General features: G+C 38.2%; 2 protein-coding genes across 2 annotated transcripts; both read right to left on the bottom strand.

Annotated features, from left to right (window-relative positions):
* Nucleotides 1–793: 793 nt before the first annotated feature.
* Nucleotides 794–4240, bottom strand: LOC121421826. Its single transcript, XM_041616627.1, has 3 exons — nt 4232–4240; nt 2588–3355; nt 794–1225 (listed from the first exon to the last, which is right to left on the bottom strand). Exons 1-3 carry the CDS (start codon nt 4238–4240, stop codon nt 794–796), a joined length of 1209 nt encoding a protein of 402 aa, XP_041472561.1.
* Nucleotides 4241–7145: 2905 nt separating this feature from the next.
* On the bottom strand, nt 7146–19006 carry LOC121421787. The gene is made up of 3 exons (XM_041616587.1): nt 18783–19006; nt 9878–10067; nt 7146–7571 (listed from the first exon to the last, which is right to left on the bottom strand). The coding sequence occupies exons 1-3, from the start codon at nt 18928–18930 to the stop codon at nt 7253–7255; spliced, it is 657 nt and encodes a 218-aa protein (XP_041472521.1). The 5' UTR covers nt 18931–19006; the 3' UTR covers nt 7146–7252.
* Nucleotides 19007–20775: the final 1769 nt, after the last annotated feature.

Here is a 20775-nt window from a genome sequence, read left to right as displayed (position 1 = left end):
AGAAAAGGAGTATGCAGACACAAAGGGAAGTTAGTGTACTGTAAGTAAGGCCAAAGAAAGACCTCAAGCCTAGAGAGATTAAGTTATGAGGCAGGCAACATCAAACAGGATCTGGAACAAAACAGTGATAGAGGGTGTGAGGAAGAGATGAATAACAAGAGAATTAGTGAGAGGTGGGTCAAACAGGTAACAAAGAAAGGCATAATAAACTGGTAAACTGGTGCATAAGAGTGGGGGAAAAAGGAAAGAATGAAGAACAACTGATAATGTGCAAAGGACATGAGTATGTATGTAAGAGCAATAAACAAACTAAGAGAAGAAAGTGTAAAAATAAATCTGTAAGTATGAAATTATATAAACATATCCAAAAAGGAAATGGTGTAACTGATATTGTAATCCGCTGGGTGTGAGGGGAAAAAACAGAAGACTATACAGTAGAAAAAAAACAAAAAAAACACAACCTGTATATTATATGGAAGGGAAGCAATAGCCTAAAAGGGTAAAAGCAAATAAGGAAACTGATGCTGTATGAGTAAGGGGGTGTATTAAGAAAAAAAACATAGTAAACATGAAAATAAGCAAAATAAATAAGTGGTAAATCTAAGAGATGAAGGGAGAGAATATATATATATATAATAATTATTATATCACCTGAAAAAGAGAGGAAAAATTGGAGTTGAGCTTATATGAGATATGGGAGGAAAGTAGAGGCAAAAACTATGATGTAACTAATCTAAAAGAGCTGAGGGGGAAAAAATGTGTCTACAGATGGAAAGTGGGTGAGAAGGATTGATCAGTCGTTCCCCTCTTGGATGTTCAGGCCATGAGGTTGGATGGTGCGAAGTCGTCTCATCCAGAACTTCTCTCTGCTAGTGCGTACTGAGTCAGGACGGGTACCTAAAGATTCGATGCCCTGTAGCATCATGTCAGTGATGGAGTGGTTGGGAAGGTTAAAATGGCGGCCAACTGGAGTGTCCAGCTTTGCTGTGTTGACGGTTGATCTGTGCCCGTAGAATCGTTTCTTGAGTGTGGTCTTGGTTTCCCCTACGTATTGTACCCTACAAACTCTGCAAGTGATGAGATATACAACATTAGTGGTAGTGCATGTGATGTTGCCCTTAGTTCGGTGAAAAAGGCTGGTAGAGTTGCTGGTGAGAGTGTCGCCCTCGTGAATGTGTATTTCACATATAATACACCTTTTGCTGGTGCATTTGAAGGTGCCATGCTGTATGGGAGAACAATGGTTAGTGAGGGAGGGCAATTCAGCACGAACAATGAAGTCCCTGAGATTCGGTGGGCGACGGTATGCTAGAAGGGGAGTATCGGTAAAGGCCTGTTGGAGACGATCAGAAGTGTGTAAAATGTGGTGGTTATCACACAGGATTTTGCGGAGAGGGGGTAGATTGGGATGGAAGGTGGTCACAAGCGGTATTCTGTCGGTGGTCTTCTTGTCACTTTTAGGTTTGAGAACTTCAGATCTAGGGAGAGAACGAACTTTGTTGATTGCCAGTTGGACTGCCCTGGCCCCGTGGCCCCTGGCACAGAGATGTTTCTGCAAATTCTCGATATACAGTGCGTATCAAAAAAAAGTTTACACTTTGAAAAAGTCCTGGGAATTAAAAAATACACAACACGTGGGTAATTTTTTCACATATAATCTTGGGTTTGGGTCTCATCTATCCAATGAAAGTAAAAGTTTTGTCAGAATGTTACACTTGAGTGAGCACTGTCCATTTCTGTAAAGCTCGCAGAAATCTGTTTGCGCAGAAATGCTTGTTTTCATGCTGTGTCAAGTCGAAAGGACGAAATCAAACTGACACTACAAAAGATTTATCATACATTTTCCTTGCACTTTTAGGCAATTGGAATAAAACGGATACATTCAAGCATTTTGTGACAATTTTGCCACCCAAATTGAAATTTCAACACTCAATAAGCACAACCTTTACCCTATTTGTGCCAGCTGGATCTGAGGACATAACTGAATCTGAACAAAAGTTTATATGAGACATCTCCAGCATTTTTCACTAAGTTTTTGTCATTGAAAGTTGGTTTACATATCATTTTTCATTTAATACTTGTTTCTCCACACTTTTCCCAAGCTTAGCAATGATTAACAAAATGAAAATCAAGCTTAAACCATTCCATGTAAATCACAGCTCAGTGTAAAGCAAATATCGTCACGATGGCCTCGGTGTGTGGGGGAGTGGGGTGGGGCAAAATGCACTCTTCGAAGTGTTTTGGGCAAGGAAACAAGTCAAACAATGTAGAAGATATCTTAAAATCAATTTTACTAGCTAAATTCCATGTGTTCTTCATGATTAAGGACTTTTATTCGCATAACTATTTCAAATTTCTGCGCAAATCATTTTTCACTAACTTTTCAAAAGTGAGTGGTGCTCACTCAAGCGGAAATATTTTTCGACAGTTATATCGTCATTTGCTTTAATGGACCTGTACCAATGTTAAAATGTGGAACAATCTTCAGGATATTACAAATGTATAATTTTACAGGATTTTTTAAAAGTGTAAACTTTTTTTTGATACGCACTGTAGAAGGAAAAATCAGGGTCCTCGGAGCAAATACGGCGAAGTCTGAGGGCTTGACTGTAAGCGATGCCAGTTTTGCAGTGACGGGGTGGCAGCTGGGTGAGTGGAGGTACTGGTGGGTATATGTGGGTTTAGTGTACAGGGTAGTGGTGATACCGTTAGGCTTTTTCTGGACTGTGACATCAAGGAAGTGGGTTTCCTGTTGGGAGAAATCAGAAGTGAATTTGATGGTCCTGTGGAAGGAATTGATGTGGTCAATGAATGTGTGGAGGCTATCTTCCTCCCTGGTCCAGATGAAGAAAATGTCGTCTATGTAACGCCACCAAATCCATGGGCGACAGGGGGCGGAATCTAACATCTGCTGTTCCAGCTTGGTCATGAAGAGACAGGCGAATGAAGGAGCCATCCGGGTGCCCATTGCTGTGCCGAATATCTGTAGGTAGTGCTGATCCATGAAAGTGAAGTTGTTTTTTGTGAGTACATGAGACATCAGAGATTTGATATCGGATATGGGGGGACTTGAATGGCCACTGGCGGTCAAGGCTTCACATGATGCTTGGATACCTTCATCGTGGGGAATATTGGTATACAGTGAAGAAACGTCTAAAGTGCCGATGATCGCAGTCTCGGGTATCTGGTCCTTGATGTCATTGAGTTTCCTGAGAAATTCTGGAGTGTCGTGGATGTAAGAGGGTGCACGTGAGACAAGGGGTTTAATGTGATAATCAACAAAAAGGGAGATGTTCTCTGTTGGGGAACCATTTCCTGAGAGGATGGGTCGACCAGGGTTGCCAGGTTTGTGGATCTTGGGGAGGAGATAGCGGGCAGTTTAATTTTAACAAAGAGCTAGACAGTGGTCTAAAATAAACCTGATTTCAGATTACGGGCTATTTGGGCAATATTCGCAAACGCGTCTTACCTTGTGCACATGAATTGCTAGTAGGAATACGACTTGGAACCCCAAAAGGGCCAACCACTTGGGCTGAGGTAATTGTTCCCCAAAGCTATACATGATGTATAATATGGACCGAGTGAAGCTCTCCTGTTGACGTACTTCTCAGTCGGCTCTCTTCTCGACTAGTATTCTAGTCGAGAAGAATCGAGGGTTCTCGAATGAACTTTTGTCTGAACTAGGGCTGAGATGGATTGTTAAAATTGCTGTGAACCTCCCAGTTTCGAGGAAGGAGCCTGTCTGCACAATGTTTACCCCTCAATTTAACCTTGCAGTAATATGCGCACGCGCTTCGTACGCGCGCACACGCAAAACCTCACCCTCTCCCTCTCACACACTTTTATCTACTAAACAGTCAATCCATTTAATATATGCAAGTGTTCGAAGAAGTCCCGACATCGTCTATGTTAGTCTATTATGGTGGCGCACATTGGTGTTTACATTACAATTCATTTGGTATGTATGTGATGAAGTGTTGTTCTACCATATAAACTGGGCAAGATAAATCCTTTCACCACTCACTAATTGAAATCATGTTGACATGAAAATGTTTGAGTTTAATCATATCAACGAAAAAGTATAGACCTAAAATGATGAAAGAAATCCAAATAATATCTCATCTGTTCATAATACTCATTTTGTCCATTCAAGGTCAATAATTATGACTGATATTAATAGAAAGGCTATATATTTTCCTTGCTGATCTTGCATGTCATGATCTTTAATTACCTCCGTCATTTTTACCACTGCCATTATTACCTTTGCCATTTTTACCTCTGCCATTATTACCTCTGCCATTATTACCTCAGCCATTTTTACCTTTGCCATTACCTCTGCCATTTTTACCTTTGCCATTTTTACCTTTGCCATTTTTACCTCTGACATTTTCACCTTTGCCATTATTACCTCTGCCATTTTTACCCGGCACCTTCAAATTGAGGATGCTGATTCATTCATGGTCTGCACCGTAAACGACCACAATTATGCAAAAGTCCACACCCATGCGTGCTCTTATGTTATTTGTTGTTCATTCTTTATGTATGTATCATATTAATTTGTATTTAATCGTACCATGGTGGTGCCCCACCCACAAGTTTTTTTTAATGAAAACTTCTAGGGGCTCACTGTCACAATGCGACTGTAAGTCTATTTAGTGTTAACCCCTAGTAACCATTCAGCTTGTATATAATAAAAGGAATTTGGGTGGTTGACTCTTGTCATAGTCCCAGAGTCAATCAACTGTATCTTTAAGTAAGTGATCAAACCCGCTGGGGTGTAAGGATTAGAATTTTACTTTGACTTCTTGACAAGCTTAGGTCATGAGCATTGGGTCATTTAACTTGATATATTTAGTTAAGTTCAATGGGGCTCTAAAATTCTATAGATGTTTGTTTTTATGTATGAGATGAAAAGATTGTTGAGAATGTTTGAGATGGGAGTTTTGAATAGGTGAAATTAAAGCTTGGATAGTTAAGTAGTTTTAATTGGATATGTTCAGCGTGGAAGAGTAAAGCAGAGGAATATTGAGAATGTTAATGACTTTGTCTTTGTGAGAGTCAAGATGGAGTGGTGTTTGAGTAAAAGCAAATCAGAAATCGTTTGATTCTCGGGAGAGGAAGACCCTTCCACATTTGGTCTTAACTCGGAGTGTGAGGGTGTGGTTCTCGTAGGCCATTACTTTGGGTGAATGTTGCAGGCTGTGTAGTGCAGGCACAGCTGAGTCTTAATCCCCATCGTTGGCAGGCTGGATCCAGGCAGCACAGGCCAGGTAAAGCCACCACATCTGCCCTCATCTCACCAGGCACGACTGTTCCAAAGAACTGTAAGTTCACTATTTTATTGGTATAATTAATTATTTTAATTAAAAGCAAAACTTAGTGTTTTCAAAGAAATTCAGTAATTATTTTGCTTATGATTAATGTTGGAGTATTGAACACTAAAGTGCAAAGAATATTAAATGCTTTGTTGTATTGTATAGTAAATCATATTTCATAAATGAAAACTTTGTGAAATCAAACCAAGGAGAAACCAACTAAACATGAAGTAATGATATAAAGATGAAGTAATTAAATGTTATTAAAGTAGACATTTTATTATGGAAGAGTTGTTGGTTTATACGCTCAATGACAATGACGATTCCCATATATTTTAAACTGATAGTTATGTGATATATGGCTTGTGAACTGAACAAGAGTAATAGCCAGGATCAGTTTATTGATGTTGTATATGATATAGTTGATGTAAATATTCATTGAACTGAGAAGTTATACTTCTATGAGAAGAGAGATTTCCTTTTGCTATTTAGGGATAAAAGATACCGTAGTTTTTTTTTTTACATTATTTTCCGTAAGTAGCTCAGTGAATTCAAGCTAGTATATCGTAACTGACTTGTGAAGAGTTATAGTGTTATTACTGGACCTTGTCTATTAGGAGATGGTTATTTATTTACTCTCTTTAGGGACGAGCTGGGCTCGTACTTCATCCTCGAACTCAGAGTTCGTGACTTGTGATTCATCGTAGCAATCTTCGTACTGTGGCTCTCAGCCCCCATCATTTCGTCCGCGAATCTGGACTGGCTTTTCGTCGAGAGTTCGCTCGCTTTACTTCGCGTCGTCGAAGCCACCACAGCTCGCTCTTAGACGACTATATTCATCGGACCAACGATAGTCATTGACGATGTCGAAGGGGTCCTTATTCTGAACTATATAAATTATAACCAGATTAGATATACTACGGTCCAGTGTAGGTATTCATCCAAGTATAAACCCTCTTTTGATGAAACTTAATTGGTGGAATTAATAACCAAAAATATTGTCACGTTTGGATGCCAAATTATTAGGCCTTGATTAAATATTAATAAATCACTCTCATTAGATACATATTGCAACATATTCAGTATAGGTTAATTCATGCTGATGCTAACTGCTAAATACAGTTTGATGTTATGTTGATATGCATGTGATTCATGATTTAATTCTGATTGTTCAATTTCTTTAACTATATGTACATTTATATAGCTGGTCTCTCTGAATTAAATTTATGTTACATATAGATATTGAATGATTGTGTGATTATTGCAAGTGGTAACTACTTTCGTTTCAAACAGAACCAAATCTATTACCAGACTGGGAATTTCAGTCCCAAGATCTGACACTCACAATCCCAAGTTTTTACCTAATTTGTATATACCTCTATTATTATGATTGATTGAAATAAATTTTGAATTGACTTGATATGTCGAAGACAGTCATGAATAGTCATATTGGGTCCGGAACTGTGGGAAAATAATTTCCGCCGGGCACCGGTTCTTTTCGAAATCGAATCTAAAAACGACAAGGGGCCCATTGAACACCGCCGGAATTTCTCTCGTTTTACGAAAATGCAAACGTTAACCGAAACGGAAACGGCAGGTTACGGTCAAAGGTTAAACTGCTCCATAGGTTCCGGCCTTGCTAACCTGAAATTAATTCAGGAAATTTTCCTTAAAGACCGAGACTTTCGGACTTGTGTGTCAAGATGTTTCACTATTACATTGCGATGTGTTCATTTGTTTATTTATTTCTGTTTCCTATAGGATGCTTTATATAACTGGCTTACATGACATGGCAGTAGTAAAAGGTGGAGAGCTTCTTTGTTACTTTCAATTGGTACGAATGATTTTCTGAATTCAGTTACGGATATTGAATACTACGCTCCATTACATTGTTAATCAGCAGTCGGGACTGAGTCAACAAATACATTCGTAAACCTCTATTTACGAGTATGCTGAAATACTTTTGACAGTAGCGAACGAAACAAATTAGTACCTTGACTACGTCGACATTCTGGAGCTCTTGTACAACCAGTCTGTGCATTGGGGCCAGGGTATCCTCCTAAAGTATAGCCAATGTACCCGGTAGTCCTTGGGTCATCTCCCCTCTCGATCCTCACACAGATATACTTCATGTCTACGCATTCGGCCATTGGGTCGGAAAAGGAGAAGTCCAGATTGGTAAACTCGATTTTTTCTCTTCTCTTCAAGGACTGGTCTTTTTGTTTCAGATCTAGAATGTCCTCTTCGAATCCAATCCTTTGTAATAAGCAATAACACGTTTGCAAATTTGGGTCCAGAAACGGTTACAATTTAAGCAAGATTTAACGCATTCTTTTATCTGAGCACTGTTATTCATATACAGGTTTAGACAGAAAAAATGATCGAGGTTCACTTTTCGTTCGGTGTAAAATTGTCAATAGGATTTTTTTTATAGGAGCGCCTTGAGCACCTAACAAGGTGGAAATGTGCGCAATATAAATATCCTTTATTATTGTTATATTATTACAAAATGGGACATACTACATAACAATATACAGTGTGTTACTATTCGTTTACATTATTTTCAAGTAAGCCATGCAGAATTGTTAAAGAATTAAAATAATATTCATTGAAGTACAAGTAGATATTTCCTGAAGAAAAGAAAATATGAAATTGGGGGTCTGCTTCAAAAGCAACACATGGAAAATTCGGACGCCTCAAGGGACTGTTTATTTTTCATCTTGAACACCTACTTCAAGGGCGTATAAGGCCAGATACACTTGAAATGAATCCAGGTGATTGGGTAATTAGCTACGTTGTTTATTTATTGATTATGCTAATATACAGTCACACAAACTCGTACGAAAGATGCGTTCGTACGAATCTGACGGTTCTTGGAAATTCTTGGGTTCGTAGAAGAGATTCGTTCAAGCGCCCTTTAGGTGGCAAGAGCAATTGAAGGCCATCTCGGGAAACGGAATGATTTCTGTTCTTTCACTGGCCCTAAAATTGTAACATTTTCGTAAAAATGCCCTCAACTATTCTTTCACCAGACTTAAAGCCATCTTACGATTTTTGTTTTCAAGTCATTCGTGATAGGCTTTCTTTCGGACTTCATGTATACTTTGTTTGTTTCTGAAAAAAAGACACTACCGTGCCCTAATGAAAGTCCACTTACCGTTCAAAGTAATTTTAACATGGCAGCAGTTCCAAGAAGACTACGTGTTTCTTGCAGTCCCCTTAAGGGGCTTTTACAATGGTTGGAGGGATCGTTTACTCACATTATATGTTGCACACAATTGCAACGGTTGTTGGCATTCGCACCGCCAGTAATGATAGGGGCATTAAAGACCCAAGAGTTGCTCGTAAGATGGCGCTGTTCGAATTTCCGTTCTTAAGGCGTTATTACGGACGTCGTAAGAGCATTATATGAACAGCCTTATCCGTTCTTACGACCAATGTAAAGAATTAATGTCCTCTAGGATTCTTTCTCGATCTTCCAAAAATATTGCTTGGTCCGTACGATATTCATACGACGTTGGTAAGGCCGGCTTACAAAGAAAGGGTTTTGGATAAATGTTTAAAAAATCTTGGACAAAACCATCGACCGAGTTGAAACTTACGAATTGTCTACAAACGGTCTGTGTACGCTGGCATCATAGGACATATTGAGAAGGTCTTACTAAATGGTCTAACAAAAGAAAAACGTTCGTACGGCGTTCGTAGGCGTTTTTAAATTTCAAGGGGTGGTATTCTGAGATCAATTTTATCTCAGATAAAATAAAATATTTCATCTTCGTTAAAATCAGTGAGATAAAATACCCTTAAAATCTCTCCGAATTGGTATTCTGAGAACAATTTTATCTTCTTTTTATCTCTGTAAGACACACCTATTTTTTAATCAATATACAATTAGAAACGCGCTTTTATAGCTCTCTGATATTACTCAACCAATGGAAGTCCATTCCGCTAGGAGGTGTGGCAAAGAAGTGAGATTGCGTCAATTCATTCACTTCACATACGCTTGCACAATACGCTTACGCGTCTTTCAGAGATTTCTTTTTAACAAAAATGACAATACTCTCCTCTTTTTTTCGAAGTCTATTTCGCATCTTTTCAAGCATCGTTTCATAGACAATATTAGTCAAGAAAGGTCTTAAGAAATACTTCCTAATTGTACAGGAATGACTTTAAGGTGTTGTTCTCAATGAATATATCATTTTTCATCATTTTCATGTCAATATTTGGAGTTAATTCATGTAGAAATATTGACGAAATCAACGTCGCGGAGATAAAATAGCCCCTACCCTCTTTTAAGTTTATTTCATTTTTTCTTCAAAGTAAATTGGGCGCAAGCACATCATCCGCGTTGCAATGTCCAGATACGCGATGGGTATGTCTACGCTGCCACCGCTCTGTTGCGTATCATCATAGATACGCAAGATAAAATTTGTACGCAAGATAAAATTTTAGATTTTATCTGAGAGATAAAATGTCATCTCAGAATACCAATTTCATTTTAAGAGATAAAATAAAATATTTTAAAGATAAAATGACCTCAGAATACCGCCCAAGGGCTTTACCTTGGTCCATTGCCGTCTGGGTTGGCTGAAGCCCAAGCAGAAAGCTTCCAAAGGTCTTCTCCTGAGACTCCGGTGGTGTCCGTGGCATCATGAAACTTGATGGAAACCTTAACGCTTATTTGATTGTCCCCTTCCTCTGTGAAGGTATCTCCATTTGTGATTTCAGGCCGGACTTTCTTCACCACGACATCTGTTAAGGTTTAGAAATAAAAGCTAATTTAATCCTAGGATATTGGGTGACCAAATTTATACAGTGCGTCCCAGAAAAAACGAAACCGAGATTTAGTGATGATTTATCATGACTTAATCATAAATAAAATAGACAAATGACCTATCAATGTAAAGCTTAGAATCTCCTCTTTCATCCGGTATTACTTATATTATTTCTCATTCCCGCATGAGTGAGCAAAAACACTTTGAAAGGGGATACCAAAAAGTCACTTGGCGGGCCGTATCTGTGTTTTAAAAAGAAAACCACATTCTTATAAAGTTCAATATCTGCTCTTTAATTTGATACCTCAATTACAGAAAATGGTCAAGAAATAACAAAGTTCTGGTTATTTGAAATAAGGCTTGAATTTCAATAATTTCAGAAAATGAAGAGGTTTTACAGGCTAGCGTTCAAACTCACTCGACACTCCGTTTTGTAAACGATTAGCAATGCATGAAGTCTTTTGTTACCGTGCGATAGCTTCTGTGGGAAACCGGTGAAAACAAGTTTATTTAATGAAATTAGGGAAATACAAGCATTATTTTGAGGGATCATAACTTTTTTATTCTCGACCATTTTCTGTTATTGAGGTATCAAAGAAAAGAGCAGATATTGAACTTTTTAGTCATGTGATTTTCTTTTTGAAATTCAGATACCCCCCGCCAAGTGAGTTTTTGGCGTCCTCTCTTCGAATTGTTTTTACTCACTCATGCGTGAATTAGGAATAATGTAAGTAGTAGTTACATTGATAGGTCATTTGTCTATTTTATTTATGATTAAGTTATGATAAATCATCGCTAAATCTCGGTTTCGTTTTTTCTGGGACGCACTGTACAATCATTTGTTATTTGATGTTCCATTTTAAGCTTGTGAAATATATACATACTATTAGCTTGTACTCATCTTGATTACAGAATTGATGAAGAAAGTGGCCTCAGGTGCTATGTGGGCTTTTAAAGTGCCTTCCTAAAAATCCTCAAATCAAAATATGTCCTGCTTTATCGATTACCATTATTTTTATAAATAAAATGCGGTTACTATATTGGTTGAGATATTGCTGCAGTTTAAGCGGTATATCGCTCGAATGATTTACAGTCACAAGTTGCATAGTCCTCTCCCGGCATTGTGTCTTTATTAGCACCATCTTTATGCCCTGTGAGTTTCCTGGTCCGCAGAGGTTGGCACCCTATCTTGACAGGACTCGGTTACGTCTTAATCATGCACAAGGTGCACTCTTGATGGTTCCTTGACCGGTAGCTTCGGAGAGAATCGAGTGTTAATTCCCTATGAAAATGGGAGACACACACGCTGTGGGTGCGGACGCCTCATTCAAAAGAATATATAGGCCTAGTGATCTATTGATGTAAAATATTCGAAAAATATCATGGAATTTATGACCGTGATAGCTAATGATATTGTATAATAGGTATTTAAGTTATGTTTGTTTTTTCTAACAACAATCAAGTGGTTACGCCGAAACCCTCTTTTATTACCCATTTATGATATAGGCTTAATGGTGGATGGTGGGTAACTGATGTTAGTGATTTAGAGATAACATTGAATGTTATATGTGTTCTAATTATGCATGGTATTAACACAACACGTACTGTATGGGCAGAGGTAGCAACATTCTCCTTCAGGTTTTCCTGGTGAAGTGCAGAATGCTGGTTGACAACTCTCAATCACACAGGTAACCGTAGCGTTATCACAGGAACAGGTAGTGCATTCGTCTACGTCCCATGTTTCGCCGTGCATGTATGGTTCTCCTCGATAAACACACGGCAAAAGACCCTCACCGGAGCTGAGTGATAATAGGCACATTTCGAAAATCTCTACAACGCGAGATTAGAGTCGGGTAACTCAAAAGTTAACGATTAATCATAGACTCGAATTTCTAGATTGATTATACATTACAGTCAATACAATCAAACGTAGAAAACTGTTTTACAATCATTGCCAAGCTTTGTGTTACAGGCCCTATAGATCTTGCTTTTCGTGTGCAAAGCTCTTTCATACGATACCAGCATGCCATACCATACCATTTGCCTGCCTAAGCTCGCGGCGGGACTGTACCTGTATCATGGCTATGACTCCAGCTGGCTGGAGACATGCGAAATGTAGATTATGACATGGATAAGAAAGTGGTTTTTCAAACAAATCGAGTACATATTGAGTAAGGAAAAACTTACCAAATTAAGGCTTAGATATAGATCATTACAGTCCATCGAATCGATATTGCATTTAATGTGCATTATTTGTGGATCACTGGCAATTGATTCCATGAGTCAGATCACCTCTCAAGTCGAATCATTTCCCATGCGTTGACATGTACACAGCATGCAACAGGCCATAAACCGTCTGAATTTGCGGAGTTTTTTTCTTTTGCCAGCACCTTCTACATGAACGATATGCCTCTAGCACACGATGTAATGGGCAGTATGTTTTACTTTTCCGCAGAAATGGGGGGTTTGCCGGGGGTACACTTCCATTGATGAGTGGATACCAGGCGCGACTATGGGTTTCGAAAAGCACCCTAAACAAGGGAAGGTCTTTTCCAGATTATGAAAATGCATCTCTCAACAAGTATTTGGGTTGTGACACCCTACAAGTAGTGGAAATAATATATCCCTTTTCAGTATTTTAATCATTGTTTCTCACACCCTCATAACGCTACATAGGCCTATACGTATACCCACTCTTTCCATTTGTACGTGTGGTCGCGCCTGGTATCCACCATTCAATGGAAGTGGGTCCCCCGGGCGGCATCTCGAGCTCTGGGAGGAACCAAATTTGGATTTGGAAAGTCGTCCTAAATCAGATATATCGCTGTTACCATAGTAGCAACCAGAATTTTGCACACGAAACGCAAATTGAATGTTTCCGTTCCAGATGCGAAACGAAAAAAAATCTCATGTCACACAATTTGCATTACAGGGCGGAGTTTTACGACCATGACGACGGGCCCAAAAGTCTCTCCCAAAATGAACTACCGTTCTAAATAAGCGTACGCGTCCTCAAACGAAAGGTCGGAAATGAGGGCTCCTGAGCTACACACAGAAAATGAGTAAGGATTTTAGTTTCACTTTGATCTAATCACCAAATTTAAAAAGCATAAGGCGATAGGCCTAATAATTGATATACATTCTAAAAGAAAAAGTAAATTCTTAGATCTGATAGATGGCTCACTTTTTACTTCAAAGCTAAATATGTTTAAGCGGGAACCTTTATTAACAAGACGGCCATGCTCATTTCAGTTTCTTGGATTTTGCATTGCTCTACTATGCTAACGCATAGGCGGACCTGGCCAGGAGTCCCCCCCCCCCCCTTTGAGCCTTAAAAAACAAGGACGAAACTCAAAGATAGAATAAAGAAGGGAAAAGGAGAGGAGAAAAGAAGAAGGTGAAAAATAAGAGGAGGAAGACGAGTGAATAAAATGAGGGGAAGACTTGGAAGAAAAAAATCATGTCGCTTTGTGATTTACATATCTTGCTCAATATCGAGCTTAAAATATCAAATTTTGAAGTCGATATACAAAACATATTTCAGCACGGAAATCAAATTTTCATCATTGTGTTTGATTTACAAATCTATTTTTTAATGCTCTGTTAAAATTCCTGTTTGTGAACAAATTTTCGGCATTACTCATATGGGTTTGAGATCGCATGCTCGATCTTTAATGAAAATTCGAACCTGTCATCTACAGTGCTTGCCTGGCTGTAGTCCAGATTGGACCTTGTTGGTTGGAAGTGCCCTCTCCCAAAGCTAGCATGGAGGGCACATGTCTCCCAATCACTCATCTTCGCTCTCCACCAAGGTCCAGTACAAAACTTTGCAGTAACAAAGTTTTGTACTGGACCTTGGTGGGGAGCGAAGATGAGTGGATTGGCGCTGATTAGAGATTGGCAGACTTGTGCCCTCTATGTTAGCTTTGGGGAAAGGGCATTTTCAAACAACAAGGTCCAATCTGGACTAGCCTGGCTGCGACTCAAGAACCAGGCTATTCTGGTTCACGGCTAAGTCACGATGAACTGGAATTCAAATACCCTCGATCCTCTTCCTTCTGAATAATTAATATTCAAATGCCGTCCGCCGTTGACAATAGATAGTATAGTCTGGTCAGTTAGCGAAATTATGTGGACACGGTGGACAAAAGCGTGATTTTTTTCTCCAGACCTTTGTTTATGTATAAGAATTAAGAATGGAGTATGCTCCAAAAAATCAGGCTGCAGGAACAGTGAAAAAATGGGTGAAAATGTCAGAATTTATGAGTTCAGATTTGTCTGATGTATAGACTAGCGCTTGTGCAAAACTCAATAGCAGTGCATTGTTTTACATCGGATTAGTTCTTGAATTCAGACCCTTTTTGAACAGATCTTCTGTTTGTCCTCGCATCTCAATGCACCAAATATTTAAAGCACATGCTAAACAAGCCGAAGGGTGACGGTGGAGGGGGTTGAATGTTGGTGTGTATGTACATATTTTGGTCTTGGGGTACAGGTGTGCAAGACACATTTTTTCATGTGTTGGAAATTGTGTTGCCATGGTAACAGTGTATTATTGCAAAAATAAGGTAAAAATCTTGCAGTTAGAACCACTTCCTCCGTTTTTAACCGATTCTCATGAAATTTGGCACACACATAGGTCTTGAGGTGAAGATGTCTAAGACACACTTTTGTGTGTTTTTCAGAAATCTTGTTGCCATGGTAACAACATATTTTATGGTGAAAATTGCGGAAAAAACCTCCAATTCAAACTGCTTCATCAGTTTTTAATCAATTCTCATGAAATTTGGCACACACATTGGTATTGAAATAAAGATGGACTAGGCACTTTTTGTGTGTGTTTCAGAAACTGTGTTGTCATGGTAACAAAATATCATATGGCAAAATTTAGGTAAAAAACTTGCAATTGAACTACTTCATCAGTTTTGAACCTATTCTCGTGAAATTTGGCTTACACATTGGCCTTGGGGTAAAGATGTGCAAGAACCTTCTTTTTTGCATTTGTGAGAGAGTGCATTACCAGGGTAGCCACATATGATAGCCAGAAATGTAGGAAAACGTATTGTGGATCAAACTTCTTCCCCTGTTTTTAGTCAGTGCTCATAAAAATTGGAAGAAATATTCATCTTAGGATAAAGATTCATATTAAATTCTAAATGTCTTATTTGCATTAAAATGTGGGGGTATTAATCACCTTCATTAATATTTCTGGGTTTGGGGGGAAGGGGCAGGATTAGTCCTTTAAATCTGACATCAAAGAAGGTTAAAGGCAGTGGCCATGAGAAACATAAAAATGATAAACACTCTTAAAAAACGCTTCCCCTTAAGGGCATACAGGCTGGAGGTACACTGGGTGAATATGAAACCTTCCGCTGAAGCAGAGGAGTTCCAACACTGGCAAGCAAAACAAAATGTGTACCCCTTCTTCTTTCAACAGCTGATTTTCCAAACCTTATTTCCTTTTCCCCAAGATGTGCACCCCTCCCCATACCACTTTTAGTTCTACTTCCCCATGCTCAAACCAGTCTACACCTTTGTTCATCAGGGGTCAATGCATTTTTAAAGCTAGACATTACTCTTTTTTTTTTGGGGGGGGAGTCTTTAGAAAATGACCTCATAAAAATTACAGTTAAAGGATTATGACTAGGAACTTACCCCCCCGAAAAAATAGGGGGATGATATACTTTTTAGCAGAAAATGCCCCCCCCCCTTGAAAGTTAACAAGAGTCCTTTGCACTTCTCACCGTTCATTTGAAGTTTAATGCATTCTGATTTGATAAAAAATTGTTTACAGTACCCAATTAACCATTGTTTATTGATATTCTCCTACTCAGTCTTTTATTCATATTCATATTTCGTTCCGACTCTTTCTTTTTAACTTTCACATCACTCTTGATTTTGATCTTCACCATGCCATCTCCTTCTGTTTCCTGTCTCTCTCTAAGAATACTTTTTCTGACATATTTTAAAATGTACCTTTAATCATGCAACTAATTATAGAAATATAAATGTTTTAAAAAATCTCTGCACTTCTTTTAGAAATTCACTTGCAAATCCATGACTCAGTACCATATCAAAAATATACCTATGTGCACAATAGATTTTAGCCTTATATTTGCTTTCATTTATTTTTTTTCAGTATATTTCTGTGACAGCCCCTGCTTCATGCTTCAAATAATACATTGATTAATTGGACACCGGAAACATTTTTTTTTTCAAAGCAGAATGTTTGAGGCTTTAAATCAATATGCTGAAGTGTAAAGGATTCCCCCCCCTTTTTTTTGGGGGGGGGGTTAAGTTCCTAGTCGTTATGATTTCCTTTTACTCTTTATGTGGCAATTTTCTAAAGCCCCCCCCCCCCAATAAAAATGTAAGGGGTGTTTTTTTAAGAGTGTTTAAGTTCCTCATGGTCATGGCCTTTAACCTTCTATATTTTTATGTTGTCAGATTTTAAGGACCTTCTCCGCCCCCCAAAAAAGCCTATAGATATTATTGAAGGTGATTAATACCCTGCGCTATTATATGACTTTATAAAGGGGAATCAAACCCAAATAAACACTTGTTTTTTGAGGAAAATGAAAAAATCAGATAAGTTTATTGGGCAAAGTTTGAACAATATCGGACAAACCATAACAAAGTTGTGAACATATTAAAGTTATAAACATTGGTAATCACTATACCCATGAAGACTTCAAATCGACCGCATATGTGATGTCATAGTGATGTAAGAAGGCAAGGACCACTCTTCCATGTACTGGAATAATTAATCAGCTAAAATTTCTTTTTTCCAAAAGTTTTACTTCAAATTATGTCTTTCGTTCATGAGGACATAAAACATACTACCGGGTTTATATTACGGCCCCATGGAATAGGGATTTAGGAGAAAACCTAAAATCCTGATAACTAAGTGCTAGTCTTATGGGAAAGTTGTCCTTGCGGCCCCACCCCTTGTCATAATTTATTTACCCAGTTGCCAATTTGAATTAGACATACTAGTAGCCTTAGGGATCTTAATTTTAAAGCAGCCATAACTTTATTTTGCTTGTCCGATTTCTTTAAAACTTTCACCATTCTTATTTTTCTCCTTGTCCATGCACACAACATTATGACCAAGGCTTGATTCCCTTTTAATACTGAATATGAATCTTTACCCAAAATGAATATTTGTGTCAACTATTATGAGCACAGGCTGAAAACTGAGAAGTAGACTGATCCACAATGAGTTTTCCCCATATTTCTGGCTAAATGTGGTTACCAAGGCAATGCACTCTCTGACAAAAGGTTCTTGCACATCTTTACCTCAAGGCCAATGTGTGAGCCATAATTATTTCATGAGAATTGGTTCAAAACAGCAACAACAAAAAACTGATGAAGTAGTTCTAATTGCAATTTTGCCATATAATATATGTTGTTCCATGTCAACACAATTTTGGAAACACACACAAAAAGTGCCTTGTACATCTTTACTTCAATACCAATGTGTGTGCCAAATTTCATGAAAATTGATTTTAAACTGATGAAACAGTTTGAATTGTAAGGTTTTTCCCCAATTTTCACCAGATAATATTTTGTTACCATGGCAATAAGATTTCTGAAAGACACACAAATATAAGTCTTGGACATCTTCTCCTCAAGATCAATGTGTGTGCCAAATTTCATGAGAATCGGATGAAAACAGAGGAAGTAGTTCCAACTGCAAAATGTTTACCTTATTTTTGCAATGATACACTGTTACCATGGCAACACAATTTCCAATACAAAAAAAATGTGTCTTGCACATCTTTACCCCAAGACCAAAATATGTACATACACACCAACATTCAACCCCCTCCACCGTCACCCTTCGGCTTGTTTAGCATCTGCTTTAAATATTTGGTGCATTGAGATGCGAGGACAAACAGAAGATCTGTTCAAAAAGGGTCTGAATTCAAGAACTAATCCAACGTAAAATAATGCACTGCTATTGAGTTTTGCACTAGCGCTAGTCTATATATCAGATAAATCTGAACTCATAAATTCTGACATTTTCACCCATTTTTTTCACTGTTCCTGCAGCCAGATTTTTTGGAGCATACCCCATTCTTAATTCTTATACATAAACAAAGGTCTGGAGAAAAAATCATGTTTTTGTCCACCGTGTCCACAAGTAGGGCATGTTTGACGCTAACAGACCAGACTAGTTAATAAAGAGGCTTCAATAGGAGGTAATAATACTTTGTAAAAAAAAAAAAATGTTCACAGATGTGGCTGCAAATCCGCCCCCCCCCCCCCATTGGCGAAGGGTAGATTCGCTCCTGCTAATGATAAGTGATTTGTCAAAACTCAATCACTGGATAAATATCAGTGCCCTGGTGATGCTAGGAATATTTTCAATGGCCAACCACAATCTTCGCTCGCTTAATGAATACTACTATTTTCAAGAAGGGCCCTTAGTGAGGGAATTTAGGATTTGGAAACTAATATCTTTTCAGGTGGAATTGAAATACATGTAACTACTATACACTTGTTCGAATTTTCAATTTTAAAGGCAATTGTGCCTTATATGTATACTAGTAGATTTGGTTCAATCAAGGGTTAAGCCTAGTAGTAAGACTGCGCAATTTTAAGATCCGCCCCTGGTGATGTGAGTGATTTGGAGATTACATTAAATGTAATATCTTTTAATTATGTATGATATTAACACAACACGTACTGTATGGGCAGAGTAAGCAACATTCTCCTTCAGGTTTTACTGGTGAAATGCAGAATGCTGGCTGGCAACCCTCAGTCACACAGGTAATCGTACCGTTATCACAGGAACAGGCAGTGCATTCGTCTACGTCCCACGTTTCGCCGTGCATGAATGGTTCTCCTCGATGAACACACCGCAAAAGACCCTCACCGGAGCTGACTGAGATGGAGATTGAGGACTCCTGAGCTACACACAGAAAATGAGAAAGGATTTTGGTTTGATTTTGATCTAATCACCAAATTGAAAAAGCATTAGGCGACAGGCCTAATTAACGAAATCACTGATATACATCCTAAAAGAAAAAGTAAATTCTTAGATCTGATAGATGGCTCACTTTTTTATACTTCAAAGCTAAATATGTTTAAGCGGGAACCTTTATTAACAAGATGGCCATGCTCATTTCAGTTTCTTGGATTTTGCATGGCTCTACTAAGCTAACGCATAGGCGGATCCAGGAGGCCCGAGCCCCCCCCCCCCCCCCCCCTTATTCGCGGAGCCAAAAAAACAAGGGCGAAACTCAAAGATAGAATAAAGAAGGGAAAAAAGAGGAGAAAAGAAGAAGGTGAAACATAAGAGGAGGAAGACGGGTGAATGAAATAACATGAGGGGAAGACTTGGAAAAAAAGTTCATGTCGCTTTGTGATTTACATATCTTGCTCAATATCGAGCTTAACATATCAAATTTTGAAGTCGATATACAAAACATATTTCAGCACGGAAATCGAATTTTTATCATTGTGTTTGATTTACAAATCTATTTTTTTAAATGCTTTGTAAAAAAATTATGTTTGTGAACAAATTTTCGGCATCACTCACAGTAGCGGACCGTGACCCGGAGGAGACAAAGCATTGGGGGCACTGCATTGTTTGTGAACAATGCCGTGCGCCCCCCCCCCCCCAATGCTTTGTCTCCTCGGGGTCACGGTCCGCCACTGATTACTCATATGGGTTTAAGATATCGCATGCTCGATCTTAAATGAAAATCATAAGTCAGAAAAAATTGGAACCAGTTGGATTCGAACCTGTCATCTACTTCTTGCCTGGCTGCGACTCAACCACTAGGCTATTCTGGTTCACGGCTAAGTCATGATGAACTGCAATTCAAATACCCTCGATCCTCTTCCTTCTGAATAATTAATATTCAAATGCCGTTCATCGTTGACAATAGATAGGATATAAAGAGGCTTTAATAGTATGGGCGGCCAAAAGTGCCAAAATTAACAATTTGAGAAATATATATATACTGTTAAAAATAAACTAAAATGCAGAAATATATATAAAAATAAAGAAATTTTAGAAATAAAGATAACAAAAATATAGAAATTCACAGAATCAAACATCAGTGCAGAAATAAGGACAAACACAAAAACAAGACAATCGCAAAAAATAATAAATGATAAAAAATACGTAGATAACATGTATATTGAACACAATCACAGAAATAAAGGCTCATATATAGAAATAGAGAAAGTTTGAGAAATGTAAAGACATCCACAGAACTAAATAGAACTTCAGAAATATAGACAACCGCAGAAATAAAGACAGCTTGAGGGAAAAAGACCCACAGAATAAAAACATTTTCAGAAATATAGACAGCCAGAGAATTGTAGACAACCTCATAAATACAGAACTTAAGAAAACTTCAGAAACATAAACAACAGAAATATAGACAACCTCAAAACTAAAGAAAACTTCAGAAACATAAACAACAGAAATAAAGGCAACCTCACAAATACAGACAACCGCAAAATTAAACAAAACGACTGAATTATAGTCCATCGCAAATAGCGCTAGCTCGTCGAAAATAAGAGAACGCAGAAATAAAGTAGAGCTTAGAATTAAAGTGTAGCTCGTCAACAAACTGGCAATGAGAGAGCGAGAGAGGGCGCAATTTCCTACGATAGCTGTGCTCTGCGAAATTCAACTTTCTGAAATATATAGCAAGACTAATTAT

The sequence above is a fragment of the Lytechinus variegatus genome, chromosome 9 (assembly GCF_018143015.1).
Source record: "Lytechinus variegatus isolate NC3 chromosome 9, Lvar_3.0, whole genome shotgun sequence".
Lineage (NCBI taxonomy): Eukaryota > Metazoa > Echinodermata > Echinoidea > Temnopleuroida > Toxopneustidae > Lytechinus > Lytechinus variegatus.
This window is presented reverse-complemented; position numbering and strand designations above follow the sequence as displayed.

Coding starts and splice junctions, on each gene's coding strand:
- LOC121421787 (XM_041616587.1), bottom strand. CDS start 18,930: ATGCACGGCGAAACGTGGGACGTAGACGAATGCACTGCCTGTTCCTGT. Junction 10,068..18,782: donor TTGCTTACTCTGCCCATACA/GTACGTGTTGTG, acceptor AAACCTTAACAG/ATGTCGTGGTGAAGAAAGTC. Junction 7,572..9,877: donor CCAGACGGCAATGGACCAAG/GTAAAGCCCTTG, acceptor CTTATTACAAAG/GATTGGATTCGAAGAGGACA.
- LOC121421826 (XM_041616627.1), bottom strand. Junction 1,226..2,587: donor TCAAGCCCTCAGACTTCGCC/GTATTTGCTCCG, acceptor TCTCCCATACAG/CATGGCACCTTCAAATGCAC.